Source organism: Pieris napi, chromosome 20 (genome assembly GCF_905475465.1).
Source record: "Pieris napi chromosome 20, ilPieNapi1.2, whole genome shotgun sequence".
NCBI lineage: Eukaryota > Metazoa > Arthropoda > Insecta > Lepidoptera > Pieridae > Pieris > Pieris napi.
Genome location: NC_062253.1, coordinates 9799649 through 9819008, shown reverse-complemented (window position 1 = coordinate 9819008; position 19360 = coordinate 9799649). Strand labels below are relative to the sequence as shown.

At 32.3% G+C, this 19360-nt stretch overlaps 1 protein-coding gene across 6 annotated transcripts; it reads left to right on the top strand.

Moving 5' to 3' along the window:
* Positions 1-4582: 4582 nt before the first annotated feature.
* Positions 4583-15058, top strand: LOC125059871 (bromodomain-containing protein 7-like). Of its 6 annotated transcripts, none has more exons than XM_047664513.1 (13): positions 4583-4720; positions 4789-4898; positions 5072-5194; positions 5920-6126; positions 6517-6717; positions 7922-7945; positions 8948-9101; positions 9656-9790; positions 10681-10821; positions 11576-11709; positions 12536-12720; positions 13406-13596; positions 14905-15058. In XM_047664513.1, the coding sequence occupies exons 1-13, from the start codon at positions 4690-4692 to the stop codon at positions 14994-14996; spliced, it is 1728 nt and encodes a 575-aa protein (XP_047520469.1). In that variant the 5' UTR covers positions 4583-4689; the 3' UTR covers positions 14997-15058. The 6 variants fall into 6 exon arrangements, with proteins under 6 accessions (XP_047520469.1, XP_047520470.1, XP_047520468.1 ...); XM_047664514.1 differs by having other exon boundaries at positions 11576-11712; positions 13406-13584; XM_047664512.1 differs by having other exon boundaries at positions 11576-11712.
* Positions 15059-19360: the final 4302 nt, after the last annotated feature.

Here is a 19360-nt window from a genome sequence, read left to right as displayed (position 1 = left end):
AACTTGGCCAACACTGCTCGCCTTTTGTTATTACTATCACGTATAAAAAAACATTTGCGAACCAAGGCCAAGTTTTTTAAATAATAGCAAAAAGGTGCCTTTATAGTGTGTGAGAGTATTTAGTGCATAAGTTTTTTTATAATTAATAGATTGAAATGTACCACTCTCTTTGCAAATAAACGATTTATTTAAGTTTTCTTGCTCATATTTCTTAATAGGCAAATATGTCAGCCTCTAACTGATTCACGCCATAAAATTGTCTGGATCCTGATCCATCTTACCGTCGTTTCTAAATCTTACCCAGGGGTAAGATTCAGAAACGACACTTAGCGCTAAGTCTGACTCCCATACGTCAAAAACGCACTGGATTTTGACATGTGACCGTCATGGTTCTGCTGAGTCACCACACTGAATGTTATTTAGTCTTAGACGTGCTGACTATCTATCGATCTTTGGTACTTATTCGAGGTTCGAACCAGTGTTGATACTTGGAAGGATTTGAAACATAATGTATGTGTCATGTCATACAAACATTGTGTAAAAAAAAACCTGTGCGTGCACCTATTTCACCATGCCTCCTGCTGATAGAGGACAAATCTTTGTTTTTAATTTATCTTAAGATGTCATGTGGAACATGTTGTAATGGTTGCAGCTCCTAAGAAATGTTTAGTTTTGAAAGAGAGTTTATAGCAAGTTCTTCTCTTCCGTTCTACGTCCTTGATTTGAGAACTGGCATTAAATGTAAAATTAGAAGCATTTAATATATATTTCTTTTTTGACGTTAACAAAAAACAAATGGTTTTGAATTGAATTGAACCGAACAAATATGAACAAATAATTTACGATGAAATGCATTAGAACGTTTTGTGATCAAACATATCTCGTAAGATTTACAGCCATTAACCAATAGCCAGTTGTAAGCCAATTTAATTAGCTGATCACACGGAAGGATGCTGTAACAACGAATCGTAAAGCCTTGGTTATATAAAGCGTGTATAAATACAAAGTTTTCACATAACTTACTGTTTATGGGACAAATTGAATTATTGTTATAATTGTATTAACAATTGGTTACCATGCTTAGAATATAATTCGTAAAGATTTATGAGTCGACTTAAACGTTAAGTATGACTTCCTTTTGTCAAAATCAGATATATTTTTAATATACGGAGCACACTAAGCTAACTCTAAAGGTCAATTTGGAGACGTAGCGCTAAGTATGATATACAAAAGCAATACTTGGCGATAAAACTCGATATGCACACTTAACAACATATTTACGTCAATTAAATTAATTTCGTAGGTAAGTTGCATCATTCTTTGCAAGGGCGTCCTTGTCACGGAGAGAGGAGGTAAAAGTACCTTTAGCCCCCTAAACCCAATGTTTTCTTCTCCCATTTCTCACTCCTTTTATTTCCTATCATTTATAACTACTGAGGATTGGAAAAGTATGCGTTTCATGAAGCAAGTGAAAACTTTATAGTAGTACAATAAATAAAATATAAAAGATATGCACACCGTTCTAATTACATAACCATTATAATTATTACTAATACAATTTTAATACACTATCGTAACTCAAATCTTATAAATTGTCCCCTTTCCCCAATACACTGTTCCCTTTTTAGTAACGGAAACTCAATTTCACAGAGAAAACTAATGTATACCATTTTTTATTAATAATAATAAAAATTATCTATCTTAGACGCATTTCGTAAGATAATAATAATAATAAAAACTTTATTTATGATAAAAGGGTTGTGACAGAACTCATATGTCGCTAGTCCCCACACAGGGAGGCCCTGTTTTTTATAAATATAGATATGAATAGTATTGGGTTACGACCATGTATCACTTAAATCGTAAAATAACTGTATGAGCTAGCCCTATTATCAATAAAATACGAAGAACGAACACGCGGAAGCCTTGGGCAGTGGTATATCTTGTACGAAAACAACTCGATTCGAAATTAATTGTTTGCACCTTAAACCAACCATTAAAATTTAATACTTTGATAACTTAGCCTTCGCTTTGTGTGTCCTACTAATATTGATTTTGCGTACATAGTTTGACATAGACAAACATAATCCTATTCCATTTTTAAACATAGATTCTTATAATATCTTCACTGAATGACCCCTTCATGCATGATGGTTGACGGTTGTGACTGCACCGCAGTAGAGAAACGGTTTTGGACCGGATACACTTAACTATTAATATTTTATGTTAGTTATTTAAATCTAGTGTACCTATGTACAAGGACGGTCAATTGGTGATTTCCAAAAATGGTTATCATATATTCCATTGTATGTTATAAATTTTTCACAATATTTTTATTATTTGTCTTTTTCTGGCAAGCAGTTGTATAATACTCGTACAACAAACAATTATCACTATTAAACAAACAATACGGCAAAATAGGAATGTTACCAAATTAGTGTATTCTCTACACGAGTTCAAAATACCTAGGCAACTTTTAAAATTATCAGGTTAATCGCCACAAAGTAGAAAGTATATCGTATTGTTTGCTCGGAATATTTTTTTACTTATCCGTTATCAGTTATTGTTAGGTTCCGTCTGGAGGCGCTAATTTTTTTTTATATGAAAAACTAATGGTATTAATAAATTATTAGAAACTGAATTACTATGATTCTTTCTCAATTCGCTTTTCAATTTAATGTTACTTTTTTATTTATACTTCGTTACATTTATAGAAAAAAAAAACAAGCGATATCTTCCAGGCAACCCTAAAAAGAAATATGAATATATGGGTAAAGAGCATAATCAAATCTTATACAAAAAATTAAATTAATTTAGAATAACCAACCTTAAAGTAATATAATTTTTTTTAAATAAAATACACTAAGAACTAAAAAGGTACTTAATCTCACAGATTCATGAATGCCATGCAATAGGTACAAAAGAATAAGAAATACAAGAATTACAAACGTCACGATTGAGCAGGATCGGATATGGTTAAGAAATGTTCATGTAGAAGAATTTTTAAAGATGTTAGGGAGGTAGTCAATCGTATAGAGTCGGGCAGCCTAATCCACAACTTAATGGCGGAGATCCTAGACGAATTGTCAGATGAGTTGTGAGATGGAATTTACAAAAAGCATCTGTTAGAGGTACGTAACATATTTATGAGTACTTACCTGAGAATTTGAATTCATTTTTAAGATAAGAGGAAGTTTTGGGATTGTAAAGAATTGAGTATAGAAATTGAAGGAGATGAACTTCACGTCTGAGTCCAATAGGTAGCTGCCTGCGGAATTTAGACACACGATCATAATATTTCCAAAGATCAAATATAAAACGTATGCAGATATCCTGCAGGCGATCAATATTGTCAAACAGCTCTTCATTCATATCAGAGATGCAAGAATCCGCATAATCGAGAATAGGAAGCAGAAGAGGTTGTGCTAGCATAGTTTTAGGGCGGATAGGAAGGAAATTAGAAAGGCGTCTCAGAACATTAGAAGTGGTTTATAGTTTACGGCTGATTTAATTTATAGTCCTTTTCATGAAAGAAGTCCCCCAGACGCGGCGCTGCAATCGCATGAAGTAATGTTGCCATTTATGAGTAAAAAATTTACCTAATTTATTTACATTTAGCAGATGTAATTTATCAAATAATATTATTTTCTGCATACTTCGATGAAACAATATTTCTGTTATGTAAAAAGTATATTTTTATTAACTTATATTAGCGGTGTTCTACCTACTTACAGGGAAAAGGTTGAGAAGATAGGGTAAAGAAACGTAATACAATTTTATATTCAGTTTTATTGCATAATTGTTGGGTGACAATTTTTTTTCGAAGTACACGCCGCTGTTATACCTTCGTTTGTAATTCTTGTTACAGTTTTCTCTGACACACCTGCAATTAAATTATGAACAATTAAAAATAATAGTAACTTTAAGTTTATAATGCTTATGTAATATGTAATATATATTTTAATTTCAGTTACCTAGTTTCATCACGTTATGTATTTATTCAATTTTGTCGCAAAAACGAATTTATATCATAAAAGTCCCATCAATACAGCAAAAAATTATTAAATGGCAACTCTAAAAAGTACCTGTTATGGCGGCAACTCTCTTCCGAACATTGTTTAGTGGTATTAAAACACCTTGATTCTTATGTTCCGCTTCACAGAACTCTATTACCTTTAATATCATTTCTCGAGCCGAACTTTTTACAACTTTTGGCATTGTAATCAATCTTTAAAATGCACTAAGCTAGTTAAAAATTCACAAAAATCTACCACAACAAACGAACTTGATAACATCGACGAATGACAACATTGCCGACCTGTCAAATTTAGTTCCAAAAATCACCGCGGGACTTCTTTCATGAAAAGCACTATACTTATTCCATGAATCGCACCTATAACAGATACAATATACCGTATACGTCTACTTCTTATCTATTGCATTAGGTACATGCTGTCAACTATCAAGTATGGTACTGTCAATGTCAAGTCTCAAGTGTTAATCAACAAGCGTCTGGCCGCTGGCGGCGTCTAAAAATATGTTTTTATATTAAATATTAAAGAGTTGTTCTCAGTAATCAGTTCTCACTTTGATAGTTTATGTTAATTTTAAGATATTAATTTATTTTCTAATAAAGACTTTTATTTCCATAGCTTTACCGTTTACGTCTTAAGTAATTTATTGTACATAATGATAGATGATCTAGAAAAGCTTAGTTGTAGTAAGTATCGACGAAGACGCGTTTATTAAGTGTTTGAGTTGTGTTTCATTAAGCACTGAATATTTCAGGAGAAGAAGTAGACTTAAGTGATGTTGATCAATCGGCAACAGAAGATGTTAAAGAGCGAGAAGAAAAACCTAAAAAAAATCGTAAAAGAAGACGTCGTGAAATAGACATGGTAGGTTTATTTTGTGCTTACTTACATGTACATATTATTTGCGTATCTATTGTCTTTCTTAATTTTGAGGGCTCACTGTGCAAACATTTTCAGTAAAAGTTAAACGTTTAAGTTAGTAGCAATCTTAGATATACTATAAGAATTTATTAGTATAGTAATCGGACAACTTTCAGATAAAGTTGTCCGATGATGACGAAAGTGATGATGAGGGGCTGACTAAGAAGTTGCTGCGGAGACAGAGTCCTGGACCAAACTCTCCTGCTTCACATAGGGAACCTCGGTCCTGTGTGCTCAAGGTGAGGCTAATGTCTCACAAAATAGGATCTTTACGTTTTAAATACCTCTTGATATCAAAAATATCTAATAGGTGTTGCTAATATTTCTCTATGACACCTGCATAAATAATTTCAAATCTATAAATCAATAGCTCTTAGCTATTGCTGATTAGCTCCATAATTAATTTTGGAATTAAAATTCAACTCATATTAAAGAAACATAATTGGGGTTTAAAGTATATAAGCGCTAATATTACTCTAGACCTAGCGACTATAAATAAGAGACAGTAAGCTCAGTCCTAAATATCTGAGTAGTAAGAGCAACAAGTAATAACAGCTACAATAAATTTAACATTGAGATTAACATTATGCAAATTTTTCTTGTAAATTAAGTGTATATAGAATATTAATTTCATTTAATTTACAAGAATTAAAAACGTATATGTTATAGTTGGAACTTTGCGCTAATTATGATTACTGTATCCCATAGTCAAAAGTGTATTGGATATAAGGCAGTTGTAGTATGCAACTTGACACTTATGATGCACTCCTTAAAGAAACATTTTGATATTTCCCATAAAACAGTGAATGAGTTCTACATCTCTCAAAACAGGTTATAAATTTATTTAAAAGATATTTTATTGATCAATATCTAATTTTCTCAACTCAATAAATATTTAAAAATTAGATTTCATAATACATATTGTGAAAAGAGTAAGGTTTTATTTGTGTCATAAATTTTTCAGGCAAGCCAAAAACGCCGGCCACTATCCCGTCTTTTAGAACAACTGCTCCGTAATCTTGAAAAACGAGACCCAAATCAGTTTTTTGCTTGGCCAGTGAATGACAACTTTGCACCTGGCTATTCCAACGTAATAAGAAGACCTATGGACTTTTCCACAATGAAACAGAAGATTGATGACAATGAGTATCGATCACTTAATTGTTTTATTGTAAGTAAATAATTATATGTTACGTAAAGAAGAGTGTCTAATAGTGATACAGTATGGCTATTTTATAAATCTTGCATTGTAGTTCTAAAGTACTAATCATATGTGTATGATGTATAGGGAAATTAAATGTATTTCGAAATATATAAAACTCTGAGATTCTTCAATTACATTGGTTCACACTTCTGCATCAGTCTTATAGATCATTTTTAAAGCAACTGAGCTACCAAACAACATTTACACTTTTTGCAACAACTGCTAAACTACAGCCGTGATACATTTATTCATAACGTAACTTTAATGTGATAGATGTTTTGTTTTGTATAAAGTTTATAAGTTTATTACAGTATTAAACAATTTGGTGATTTTCATATAAAATTTAAATTATTCCAGAGTGATTTTAAACTCATGTGCAATAACGCAATGAAATACAACAAGACTGGTACAATATATCACAAGGCAGCTCGGCGGTTATTACACGCTGGTCTGAAGCAGCTCACACCGCAAAAGCTAAGACCTCTCGGAGACATACTTACCTATATGTATGAGATACCTATTAAGGAGCTTGGATTTGATATTGGAAAAATGGATGTGGTAATATTTTATTTAACTGATGTCACATTTAAGAGAACATGCATTAAACACATTTTATTTTAATTTTCAATAGTAAATTATGTCTGTTTTCATCTGAAATATTTTATTTTGAATGTTAATTTTTGTTATTGATTTTATTAATATGAACATGTTATAAGCCTCAAGCAAATTTCAATGTATTTATAAGTCTATAGCTTTTAAATTTTGCTTAACAAAAAAATTATTAAGTAATAATTTTTTTGTTAAGCAAAATAAATAGAATATGTTAAAATCATATCAACATCATTGAATTATTTCACCAATTGGTGAAAATAGGATTCAACAAATATAGCCATAAATTAGTATTCTATTAATTAATAGAATAATGTATAAAAAGACGTATATTATGCCCTTGTAGATTGTCAAATTTTTATTATAACACTCGGCAATATGCACATTGATCTATGGATTATTTTTGAGAAAGTGTTTCATAATTATTGCAATTAATATACAAGTAACTAAAATTCATTCATGAGTGGAGAATAAATATTAAAATATAATCTTTCTGATTACTTTATATATTACGCTTAAAATGTGTTAAATGAAATGAAAAACAAAACATGAGGGCCAACTCACATGTGGTAGAAGTGAAACCAAAAGTTTTGGTTTCAAGATAATGAGACAAATGAAATTTTAATTTTTAAGTTAAATATTGATTTTCATAAAAACTACAATGATTAAAAAAGTTTTTAAAATTAATATTATGTAAATTAGAATTTTTTATTTCAATTTTAATTTTTAAGTTTAATATCAATCTTTAATTTTGATAAAAACTAAAATAATTAAAGTTTATACACTGTATAATGCTTCCTATCTCATTTTCTCTCACGTTTAATCTTATGAATTTATGTCTCTTTTTCAATTACAACGATGCTAAAGTAGTTTTCACTTCCATAAGTAGTGTTTAAATACATGCAATACAATGATATATATGTGTGTAAAAGGATCTATCAAATAATATCGGGATGGTACCTTTAAAAAAGTTATAAAACCACATTTAAAGGGTTGTAGCGCCACTCATCACCCAGAGACATAATTTATAGTTCCTCATAAAGCCTTTCCAAAGATCAATGTGCTCCGAGTGAGCACTGCATATGCCATGAGCATGCGTTAACTGTAGTTTGACAATGTACAATGAAATTGACAAGAGTAATGTTCCACGCAGCCGCTACGGACGTACGGTAGAAAGGTTTGCAATATAATTACTAGCTCTGCGGATAACTGGAGACTGATTATTACATTTTGGTTTCACTATATATTATTTTCTATTGTTTTATATATATCTGTGGGTTTCATGAACAAATGTTAAATATTATTATTGGCGCGTAACTTTTTTTGCATGTTGGGGGAAGATTTGCACGAGTTGATTTAATTATTCAAAAGTCAAAAATCATTTATTCATATAGGTAACACAATGTACACTTATGAACGTCAAAAAAGAAATATACAATAAATGCTTCTAACTTTACATTTACTGCCAGTTCTCAAATCAAGGGCGTAGAACGGAAGACAAGAACTGGCAATAAACTCTCCGTGCACTATTACAGTTAGGTGTAATTTAAGTGTCCAATATGATTTTAATGATGGGTTCCAATTGAGAAGTGAGTCTAGAAATCCTTGAGTCCCAATATACCTAAAATCTCTTGCCAAATGCTTTGGGCTTGGCGCCTCTGTAACGTCAAACTGAGTTTGAATTTTTGGAATGTCAGATAATTTTCAACTGTCATATTACTGACAAGTGACATCTATTTAAAAAACAACGACTTTTAGTAAATAGTTTTTGTTTAACGTTTCTTCTTTAAAATAGGAGAGTATATAGTTTTATTAACAATGTGTTAAATGTAAGATTTCTCGTATTATTTTACAAATAAGAATATATATTAATATCTAAGTGTTATATGTCTTAAAATTCAGGTTTTTTCATTTTCTAAGTTAATCTAAACCGGCGTATATTAATTGTATATATTTTGTTTCTAAATTACCTCACGGTCTCCTGTTATTTTGCTATGTAGTGTATGCACTTAGTGATAGTGACTAGAATCGCTTAAAATCTGTTTGTTTTTTAAATTATAGTGCGAACTTTTGCATGCGGCGTGTGTGTGTATGTTTTCGATTTCGGGCTTTTTGATAAACTATTGGGAAACGAACTACGAGCTTCGTGGTATATGAAACTGAAAAATTTATCCTACAGCATAAAGTGCTCAAGCGGAGCAGTCCAATAAAGAGTGGTGGGTCTGAGTGTGACGCGGTGTCTGATGGGCAAGAGAGGCAGGATTCTGGAGACAGTGTGAAGATACAGATGGAGGCTGCTAGGGAGCAGCACAGGCGACGATTGGCTAAGAAAGGTAGTGCAGCAGCTCTTAGTAATCGAAACTGGAACTTGATCTCTTTTTATCATCCTATTTCATATGAATACAATTTACCAGAAAGAGATGAGAAGAGACAGGACAGTTGATTGGTTAAGTTATTATAAAAAGGTGGATTAACATCTGTTAAAACAGCATCCATTTAGTCAATAACAAAGGGAGCTGATTCTTACAATTTAATTGCTGTTTAAATTTTATAGAGGTGTTATGGTACGGTAGCTATTTGTATTTTCGTAACTCTTCATGGCGTCTTAGATAGCGTGTGTTCTAACCTCAAAAATATTAGTTTGATAGTTTAGCATTATGTAATAAATTATTAATAGTCTTAAGTTAGGCACGTTCATGATATCTCAGTGAAGAGACAATGTATTGAAAAAAAAAAACATTAAAATGAAGTTTAAATGTAGTTTAACCAACAACAATAGAAGCCTGAATACGATGACGTCATTCCCTGAAGCGTTCAGGGTACGTCACCGCACTACCCGCAGATTGTAGGTCGCTAACACATAAATAATATAATAATTAAATTTCAGCGTTCCCCCGTATGGATGCGGATGGCAAAACAACTCTATGCCTCGTGACACACCCTGTGGATAATACCGAAGATAAACCGGTCACACTTGGCCAATATATTGGGAAGTTAAATCAGGGAACTGGATCATTGCACAGTAAGTTTGCTAATTATGTTAATATTTACAAGATTTTAACATAAATTAATACATAGTGGGGCCATGATCGTACACTGGCAACCCTAATCTAATATATGAAATTCTCGTGTCATAGTGTTTGTAATTAAACTCCTCCGAAATGGCTCGACTGATTTTAGTGAAATGTTGTGTGCATATGGGTTAAGTCTGCCAATAGGACAACATTTTTCATCCCCCTAAATGTTAAGGGGTGGTCCAACCCTAAAGTATTTTTTCAGACAATTTTTTTTGTTTTTATGATACAGCATCCAAAAATACAATCGCGATCAAGAGCATTTACTCATACAATTCGAAATCTTTTACGTCTCTTTCTGACAAGTTGTATTAATGCTGTGATGAAAAGAGACAGATAGATTCGTTAGTTATCAATTAGATTTTCTAAAGGGGAATATTAAACTTCCCATATAAGTAACTTAATACACTTATAAGAAAATTGTCTTCACTGCCAGTTCTCAAAGAACTAGAATTCCATCACTTTTGACGTGACAACGTCTTATAATTCGATGGAGCCGGCTGCACGCACGAAAAAACATGACTCATGCGGCGTTACCTCGCTCTGAGGCGTTCCATTTAAAGTTGACATAATTGTATTTATGCGTACAAATAAATGTAACTTGATCAATTCAATTGTGATTTCCATTCACCTCCTTCTCTATATCCATACAAAATACCTATCAAACAAATTTAATTTAATTTTTTTTTTGAAAAATGCAACCATCCCATCAATATTTTTTTATGACACGTTCAACTATCGTCAGTAAACCGACTTTACAGACATCCGATTTCTTAAATCAAATTTCACTTCAACATGACAAAATAATGTAAATTTAGTAAGAGAAATAATGTTTCAGGCACTCGGGAAGACCGTCGTAACTTGGCGAAGTGCGTGAAGCCCCTCAACTACGGTCCGTTCAGTTCGTACGCGCCTTCGTATGACGGAACATTTTCAACGCTCACTAAGGACGAAACCCATCTCATATACCATACTTTGCGTAAGTATTAGTTCAAGTATTACGTAACCACTATGGGGGGGAGGGGGTTGTTTGATTTTCTTATTTAGTGATTACGTCAACAGTAATTATTTACTTTTTTTACACATTACCCACACATTGTCTAATTGTCTATGCTTGAAAACGACATTTCGAGCATTCATACAAAATATTAATACGTTTATGTTCTATTATTTATAAGTAAATCAAGCTATTTTAAAAACAGTTTCAGATTGCATGACTCTACAAAAGTTTATTTAATAATGAATTATGCACAAAAACTAAAAATCCTATATTTGTTTAAAGTTTGTTCTTGTGATAGTTATAATAATACTCATTTTTGACCATATTTCGGATTTATTGAGAGAAAGTATTTATGAACTAAATACGTAATCGTGCATCTAAATTATTTTCTACTTTTTTTAATTTTGATAGTAAAACTTACTAAAAACAATTAACATTAATTTAAATAGTAATATTTAATTGTAATGTAGATTTTGAAAAATATTGTTCAATCGGTCTCCTAAATACAAAAGAAAACTTATATTATACCTATATATTTTTTTTTGTTTAATTACGAAATTATCAAAATTATATGCTAATATTCTAAAGTGTCTGGAAGCGTTTATCTGAACAACCGGTATGAATTGAGTACTTATGTATGCGATAAATAAACGAATTAACCCAAATAAAATCAGTCAACTAATTTTGGACAGATTTAAGAGTAACTTTCTTAAACTTTTACTATGTTTTACAGCGGCAGAAACGGGTCAAGGCAACGAAGAGATGCTTCGCTTCGCCCCCGAATCTCCCTGGTCCCTTATCTATGATATGGAAGCCCTGTTCCCGGCCAAGAAGCCCCAACCCGAACCAGCTGTTAGTAAAGATGATAATGTAAGTATTATTAGTCTACGTTTTTAATTAATTTCATTGAGTGGGTTTTAGTGGCTTGATATAGTAGGTTCTAGGGACTTTCTTTCTATCTGCGCATTTTAACACTCTCGTAAGGTGAAAGAAACCAAAAAAAAAATTGTGCTTGGAGTCCCTTCCGCGCGGAAGAAGTGAAACTTCGTAATGTGGAAATGAATATGGGGTAGAAATTGATTAGTGAAATCTTATTGTTTCTTTAAGACAAAATTTACTAACATTCCTTAAATTTTACAATTGATCACATCTTTGTAAAGATAGAACAACAAGTACGTATTTCAGCTAATTTCACGACGCTCCCACGCGCATGTGCTTGAGATCTACTGACTCACTCTCTTACACTGTCCTACTTTCTACCTTTGTGTATCTTTCTTTCTCCCTCTTGCGTTGGAATATTGGACGTATACCTGATACTACGCGCACGCATTCGAGTGCCACGCATTCACTCTCGCTCTGTCTCTTTCTATTCCCCCTCGTTAAACGTTAAAAAAGTTAAAAAAGGAGCGTTAAACGTTTAACGCAACCTTGTTGGAAGGCTCGCATTAGATGTTTCACTTCAAAAAGGCTCTAAAATCGATGGTCAGGCACAGAAGGCAGATCATCTTACCCATTTAAAAAACAAATCAGTGATAATTCGTGAAACAGATTTAGAAATCCTGGTTCTGAAGGTGCCACAGGTTAAATCATAAATCAGTAAAACAGAGTTTTTGTGATATCCTCGCATATATATATAGCAAAATAAATTATATCGTTAATATTTTAGTTATCATAATTTTAATGATTTTTTTAGGATATTTCAAAAGTAAAAATAGATTTAGAAGAGTTACGTACACTATCGGATGTGGGCGTGGACACGGAATTCCTTTCGGAGATCGAAGACGAGGTGGCGGCTGCTCAGCACGATTATGGCATCACGTCAGCTCTGAGGCATACGGCTGATCTGATCACCAAGCTCGAAAAGGAACAGAAGGATCGGTAATTACTTTTTTTACAAGTACATAAGAACCAAAATTTGATTGTCATATAGGGAATTAATGTAAAATTAAACGAAATATTTTATTTTTGTTTAGGCTTCATAATGAAATAGAATTTTTTTATTTCAATTATGCCGATTCAATAAGTTACTTCAATAGGTACAAGTCGAACAACCTCCTTTTTTGAAAAAGGTTTAAAATAACAAACCCTCAATCTAACATGTTTCATGTTATAGAAATATATGAATTGTAATATTTTCCATACATACAATATGATTTTTTGGTGTTTTAAATATCGATCATCTATATTTTAAATATTAATTCGATTGAATTTATACTGTATACCAAATATTATAAGATTCTTATTGGATTCGTATTTGCGTTAAATTCATTGCACATATTAAACAAATATCGTTACACGATCGCCCATATTCTTTTCGTAAATTTTAAAGTTGATTGAGAGTCTTTCAAACATAAAAATGCGTTTCATTCGCACTGAAGTACTAAACTGTCCTTTTTCATCTGAGCGTAGACACAATTTGACAGAAAGATACAAAAGAGTTTACTTAAAATACGAATGTGTTTCCGTGTCTGTTTCCTAATAGACAAGTAGGTGATCAGTCTTTTGTGCCTGACACGTCTATTTTTGGGTCAAATACCTACACTATAAGGGGTTTTACTTCCAGTCTATCAGCTCCTCCACCCTGGCACCTGTCCCTCTGCCCGAAGCCCGGAGGCTCCGAGCGTGAGTTGGCTCGTCTCACGGCATCCTGCCTTCGAGCCATGATCCGCCGAGTGCCACCCGCTCGGTTAGCGCCAGTTTCCCAAGTGCGGAAGGCCATGGGGGTCACCTTGGATCATCTGGGTACGTATGAGAGTACGTGTTTCAAATGTCACTAGTACTACAAAAAAGGTAAAATGAAGTGGATCAGTTAATTATAGTCAAAATATATTCATTCTTTAGGTAACTTTTGATCCCCGGCCGGATGGTGCTCCATTGGACTTTTTATGTTCACTTCTAACTTCTTTTAATTAAAATTTAATTTCTTTTAAAATTCCTTCTCAATATGCGACAAGACACTCAAAATTGTTCCATGTGCCTCGTACGAACTCGAATTACCTGCATAATTCACCAATGTTTCGGGTTTTATCTAACTATGACAGTAATTATGAGGAATTTGATATTTTCCACCTCACCAAGGAACATGTGAGAAAATATTTGAAGGGGCGGGAAGACTCGAATTTTGTTTAGGTTGTATTTGGTATTATTTTTTGTTTTAAATATTAAATTTCAGTTTTCTGTATATATTTTTTCTATTGATGCGCTTATTTGTTTCATTTTTCTTATATAATATTGTTTATCTATGTAATCTGTTTTGGCTTTTTGTACTGTATAAGTGTTTGTTTTGTAATATTATGTATGTTAGCTGTAAGATTACTTATAATTAAATAAATAAAAAAAATAAATAACATTAGCTTGTATGATGAAGGATGTCTTAAATACTAAAATCGAAGACATGTGTCAAAAAAAGCGCTGATCACTTTCTTGTCTATGAAATAAATAGATAGGATTGTAAAGCCACACATCGTTGTTTCCCGAAACAGCGATGTTAAAACAAACATGTCATCATACAGCGGTGAACCACTACATATCACAACATAGACTGTCGATTGAAGTTATTGAGATAAAGAAGGATTGTGTGGTTTTTAACCACGGTAAAAGCGAAACTTTTTTCACATTATAGACATTTAACTAAACATTTTTGGAATAATATTCCAATAAGGGTATACAAATCGCTTTATCAATCTTAATTTTATACTTGGAAAATTGGAATGATAATGGGAAATAATAAAGTAGACTAAGTCTCCAACTTATATTTTTATTGAACTCTGTGTCTTAGAGAGTACGACATACATAATACTTAACAATTATTTAGATTATATACACATATTAAATAATAGTCTATACACTACACGGTCAGCTGCTGCAAACATTAGGCGCCGCCATATTGGCCTTGGCTTCTATGACGAGCGCCTTTCACTTTATCCCTACTCCGCGGCCGACCGTCACGCGACATGCGACACACAGACGAAAATACGACGATGTATTAAAAGTTTCACTTTAAAAATAATGGTAACCATAGAATAATTACTATTTTGAGATGTTTTATAATTTTTCTTACAGACACCCCGATGGCGGTTGATGACTTCGAATTAGAACTTCAGGAACATCGAGACACCTCAGATCCTGACTCGCGGTCGAGCCATGATAAATAGATAGAAATAAAACATACTTTTTTATTAAGCAAATTTAAAGAAAAAATAAATTTTACAACAATGTGTTTACATGTCTTTTCAATCCTTTCCGCCTTTTAAGTTTTATAAGATCTACATGGGAAATCACATACGCAGTGTGATGAACTCATTTTTTTAATATTCACTTGCTTTTAAAAAAGCGCCCTCTATATTTGGGTAAAAAAGAGACCAATTTTCCCTTAACTATTTATTGATAACTACAATTTTACCAGACTTCAGTTTACATTTATTTCAATTTAGTAATATTGTGGAACAATGTAGCGTATGAAACGTCTAGGTCTTGATAAGCAATCGTAATTCAAACAAGTTATATATATGTGTAAATCGTAATATATTTAATCATTAATAACTGTAGTAACTTAAATTTAACCCAGCTAGAATATTCTAGTCTACAAATAAAATCAAATTAAAAGAAAAATTAAGCAACTGTCACCCGCATCATGCCACAGCGCAGCGCACAGATCATTCAGTCAAGGGTATAGTGAATCATTATGATTTTGAAATAACTGTAGATAACGCCATCTGTATTTAATTACAGTAAAGCTTGAATGTTGTCTTTAACTCGCAATAGATGGAGCTCCTACGTTATTGGAAGCCCCATAATCTTGTGTTTGTATTTTTGGTAACTTTTTTACAAAACATTAATCTAGGGATCGAGTTGGTTCAAATATTGTTTGAATGAATAATGAATTGTGTGGAAATACTCGAAGAAATAAAACTAAGAACAGAAATGGTTTCAGATTTGCGTATTTTCGAATCAATTCGATTTAGGGTCTCGCTTGCGAACCTTCTGGCAATTTAGTTGCCTCCTATTACATGACAACAAATAGATAAGATTTCAAAATTAAGTATCAGATTGGTCGATAAATAGCGCAAATTATTGAAAATAATCGGGAACGTTACTGCAGCATCGCCCTGTAAGCTTACCCCTAGTTACCCCCTAAGTTTTAATAATTTGCTCAATAATTACATATCTGATATCTAGCATTTCAAATAGTGCTCTTTTTGCAAACTAAACTTATGTTGTACGGAAATTGCGATTGAAGTTACGTGGTACGCTTTTTACCGGGCACGTGCCAAACAGCCTCTAAAGTTTGCATTCGTACGCCATCATGCACATTGTAAACGTGGTTAAGAATAAATCTACCTATTTTGACTTAATTAAGTTGTTTGACTTATTATAGATTGTAGGTATATATATTTAATATATATTTCTACCAATTGGCACCAACTTAAAGATTTGCATAGGTCTGGCCCGTCTGCATAAACTGTTTATTAACTCAATAACTATTATATTAAATTCTCTAAACAATAAAATACAAACAAGAAGTATTGATAAATGTATGTATACAAGTGTAATACGTAGCAAAATTTAAGATTCTATTATAAAAGCTATATTCTAACTATTCAATCAAAAATTAAGATACATTAAGTGCCTCCGTGCTCCTTTCATGACTACGCTGGTCATGGTAAAAGTAACTACTTTTTTACAATAAGTCTATCATTAATTAAAATCATTAAACTTAATTGTAGAAAGAGCTTAATTAATCCACGTCAATAGGGCAAACTTGGGGTCCCATAAATGTAATCTTTTGTTATTCAATTACGCGTAAAATGCACTATACAATAATATTTTTATGACAATTTTTTGTCTCTCTATTGGTTGGTGACGTAGTTTTCATATATTTGTGTAATGGAAATAAAAACAAAGAATAATGTTCGTATTAAAGAAAAAAATGTTTACGATGTAGCTTGCGTAGCAGTAATTACACTCCCGTCTTTAAATTGAATTTATTATATTGTATTATGGAGAATATATGTTTTTACGTAAATTAAGAGGTTTAGTGAAATTAATTCAATCCCGATTACCATAAAACAAAACAAATAAAATATTTACTCATAAAACAAATGAATCAGCTTTAAACAGCTAACAGTGCTAAAGGTGATATCAGACGGTTCATTCTTTGTTCATTTTCACCTTTCATTCGGTACATTTCACTCGAAATGAAATGTCTGAACAAAAAATGAAACACGAGTGCCGAATGAATTCATTAGTGAACCGATCCAACAGTGTTGGATATTGGCATCCGGTATCTTTCATTCTAACTCCGAATGAACGAGAAATGAACGGTCTGAACACTGAGAGAACGTTCATTCGGATTCGGCCATTTTGTTTCGAGTCCTGTAGCCGACGGACATCACGTTGTCGACGAAGTTATAACTTTTTTTTAAATTTTCTTAAAATTTACTTTCATCCATTCGAAGATGATTACAATATGAATCAGGATCTTCAACGGCTAGTTCTCTCAACAATGTATTGGAAGCTCCTAATAAATTTCTTCTTTCAATCCATGGTCGCACCCACCACCGTCGACGTTTTCTTTGCTTCTTTTTTGTCAACTCTTTGATTAAATGATCACAAATTAAACTAATTCCAAGACGTACGACTTCATTCGATGACATATTTAAAAGAAAGAACAATGAATGTTCATTTCTGTATCATTTCGTCTAAGCCGTGTGAACATAGAATGAAAAAAAATGAAGCATTCACTCGAGTAAACAAACATTCGAGTGAACCGTCTGATATCACCTTAACACCAACGCACAGCAACAATAATTAATTATCGTATGACAAAAGATTTATCACACATTCGCAACGTGTTCAAGTGAACTAAAAAAAACATAATTTGTATATTTGTGTTTCATATTTACACGATGAAGAGCTGTTTGTAAAAATGTAACAATTTAACTTATGTATTTTTAATACCTCTATATTTATTAAAATTGTCGCTAATAATAGATTTATAATTAAAGAATAAGCAATAACTATTTGCATTTATTATAGATTGCGGTATCGGCAAGAAACATTATGAGTTTATAACATACAATAATAAATATTCTCTTTGATATTAGTATTGATTGTGTATTTAGTGAAAATACTTTTATGTCGGTTTGATAATATACATTGATTGTTGTAAAGTTTAGCTTGAATTTTTTATATTCTGTTGTAAGAATACACTTGATACGAGAACCTATTTCAGCTTCACTTAATGACTTAACATAATTTATACAATGTTTCACGATGAATAGACTAATGAAATACACACAGGAATAGTTTATAACGATTTTAGCCAAGTTAAGGAACTTGGTTATAACTTTGTTGTGATTTTCGTATAGATAGACTAGAATAAGATTCCAGCAATCAGTTCTATTCAGACAGAGACGTGTACCTATTGGATTTTATCCTTAGTTCATTCGTTCACGTAGACCGCATTGCAGCTAGACAAATTTTTATTTAGTTCGTTTATACTATCCACAGACTATTGAAAATATATAAAACTATTATTTGAATTACGAACTTAACAATAATAGGACTGGCTACTTTTACGGAAAAAAGTAAACGGTACGCAACCGGCAACAGGAGAGTCATGTACTCAAAGTTTTTTAAATGTTTGCAAAAATACATATTACAGTAGGTATATTTTTTCATAAAAATAGCAATCGCATAATTAATAATTATTTTTTATACCGTTATAGTGTATATAATATGCGATATATAAAACAAAACAATTAAAAAAAATGTCTAATGAAAAATATCCTATCGACACCACTATGGTATCAGCTGCCCACAAAAGTATTTCCGAACCAATTCGACTAAGGTTCATAAAAAGAGGGTACCAATTCTAAAAAGGCCGGCAACGCACTCGCGAGGCACTGAGAGTGTCCATAGGCAGCGGTATTTAATATCAGGTGAGCTTTCTGCTCCTTTGCACCCTGTTCTATAAAAAGAAAAAGAGTTTTCTAGGCTTTTTCACTATTTACAATGGTTTTGATTAGATCAATAAAAGATGATTGATTGGTCTTGACGTTTTATTTGCGTTAGTATATGGGGGTCATATTTCTAGTTAGGGTGTGCATGTAACATAATGATATAAATAGATATAATACACCTTTTCTTCTTCAAAAGTATCCAGAACAAATCTTTGACGAAACATATTATATGACATCCTTTATATTGACAAAATCAAATAAAAATACGATAAAGCTACCCTGGCCATCCGCCTATATCTGCCCTAATAGTGTCTAATGTATATACGTTATATACGTATGAACATATAATTAAGTTATTGACAAAAAAAATTGTCTACTCTCACTACCTAACCTAACTACCCAAGGAGACAGCTTTAAATTCGATTCAGTCAATATTTCACCCCCATTAATTAATATCGGATCACCTGTTTAGTTAAATCAAGTGCGCGCGTCGGCCGCGTGTGAGCGCGTGCGCAGCGCCGGTCACACGACTCGCACGCGACTGTGGGGATGTA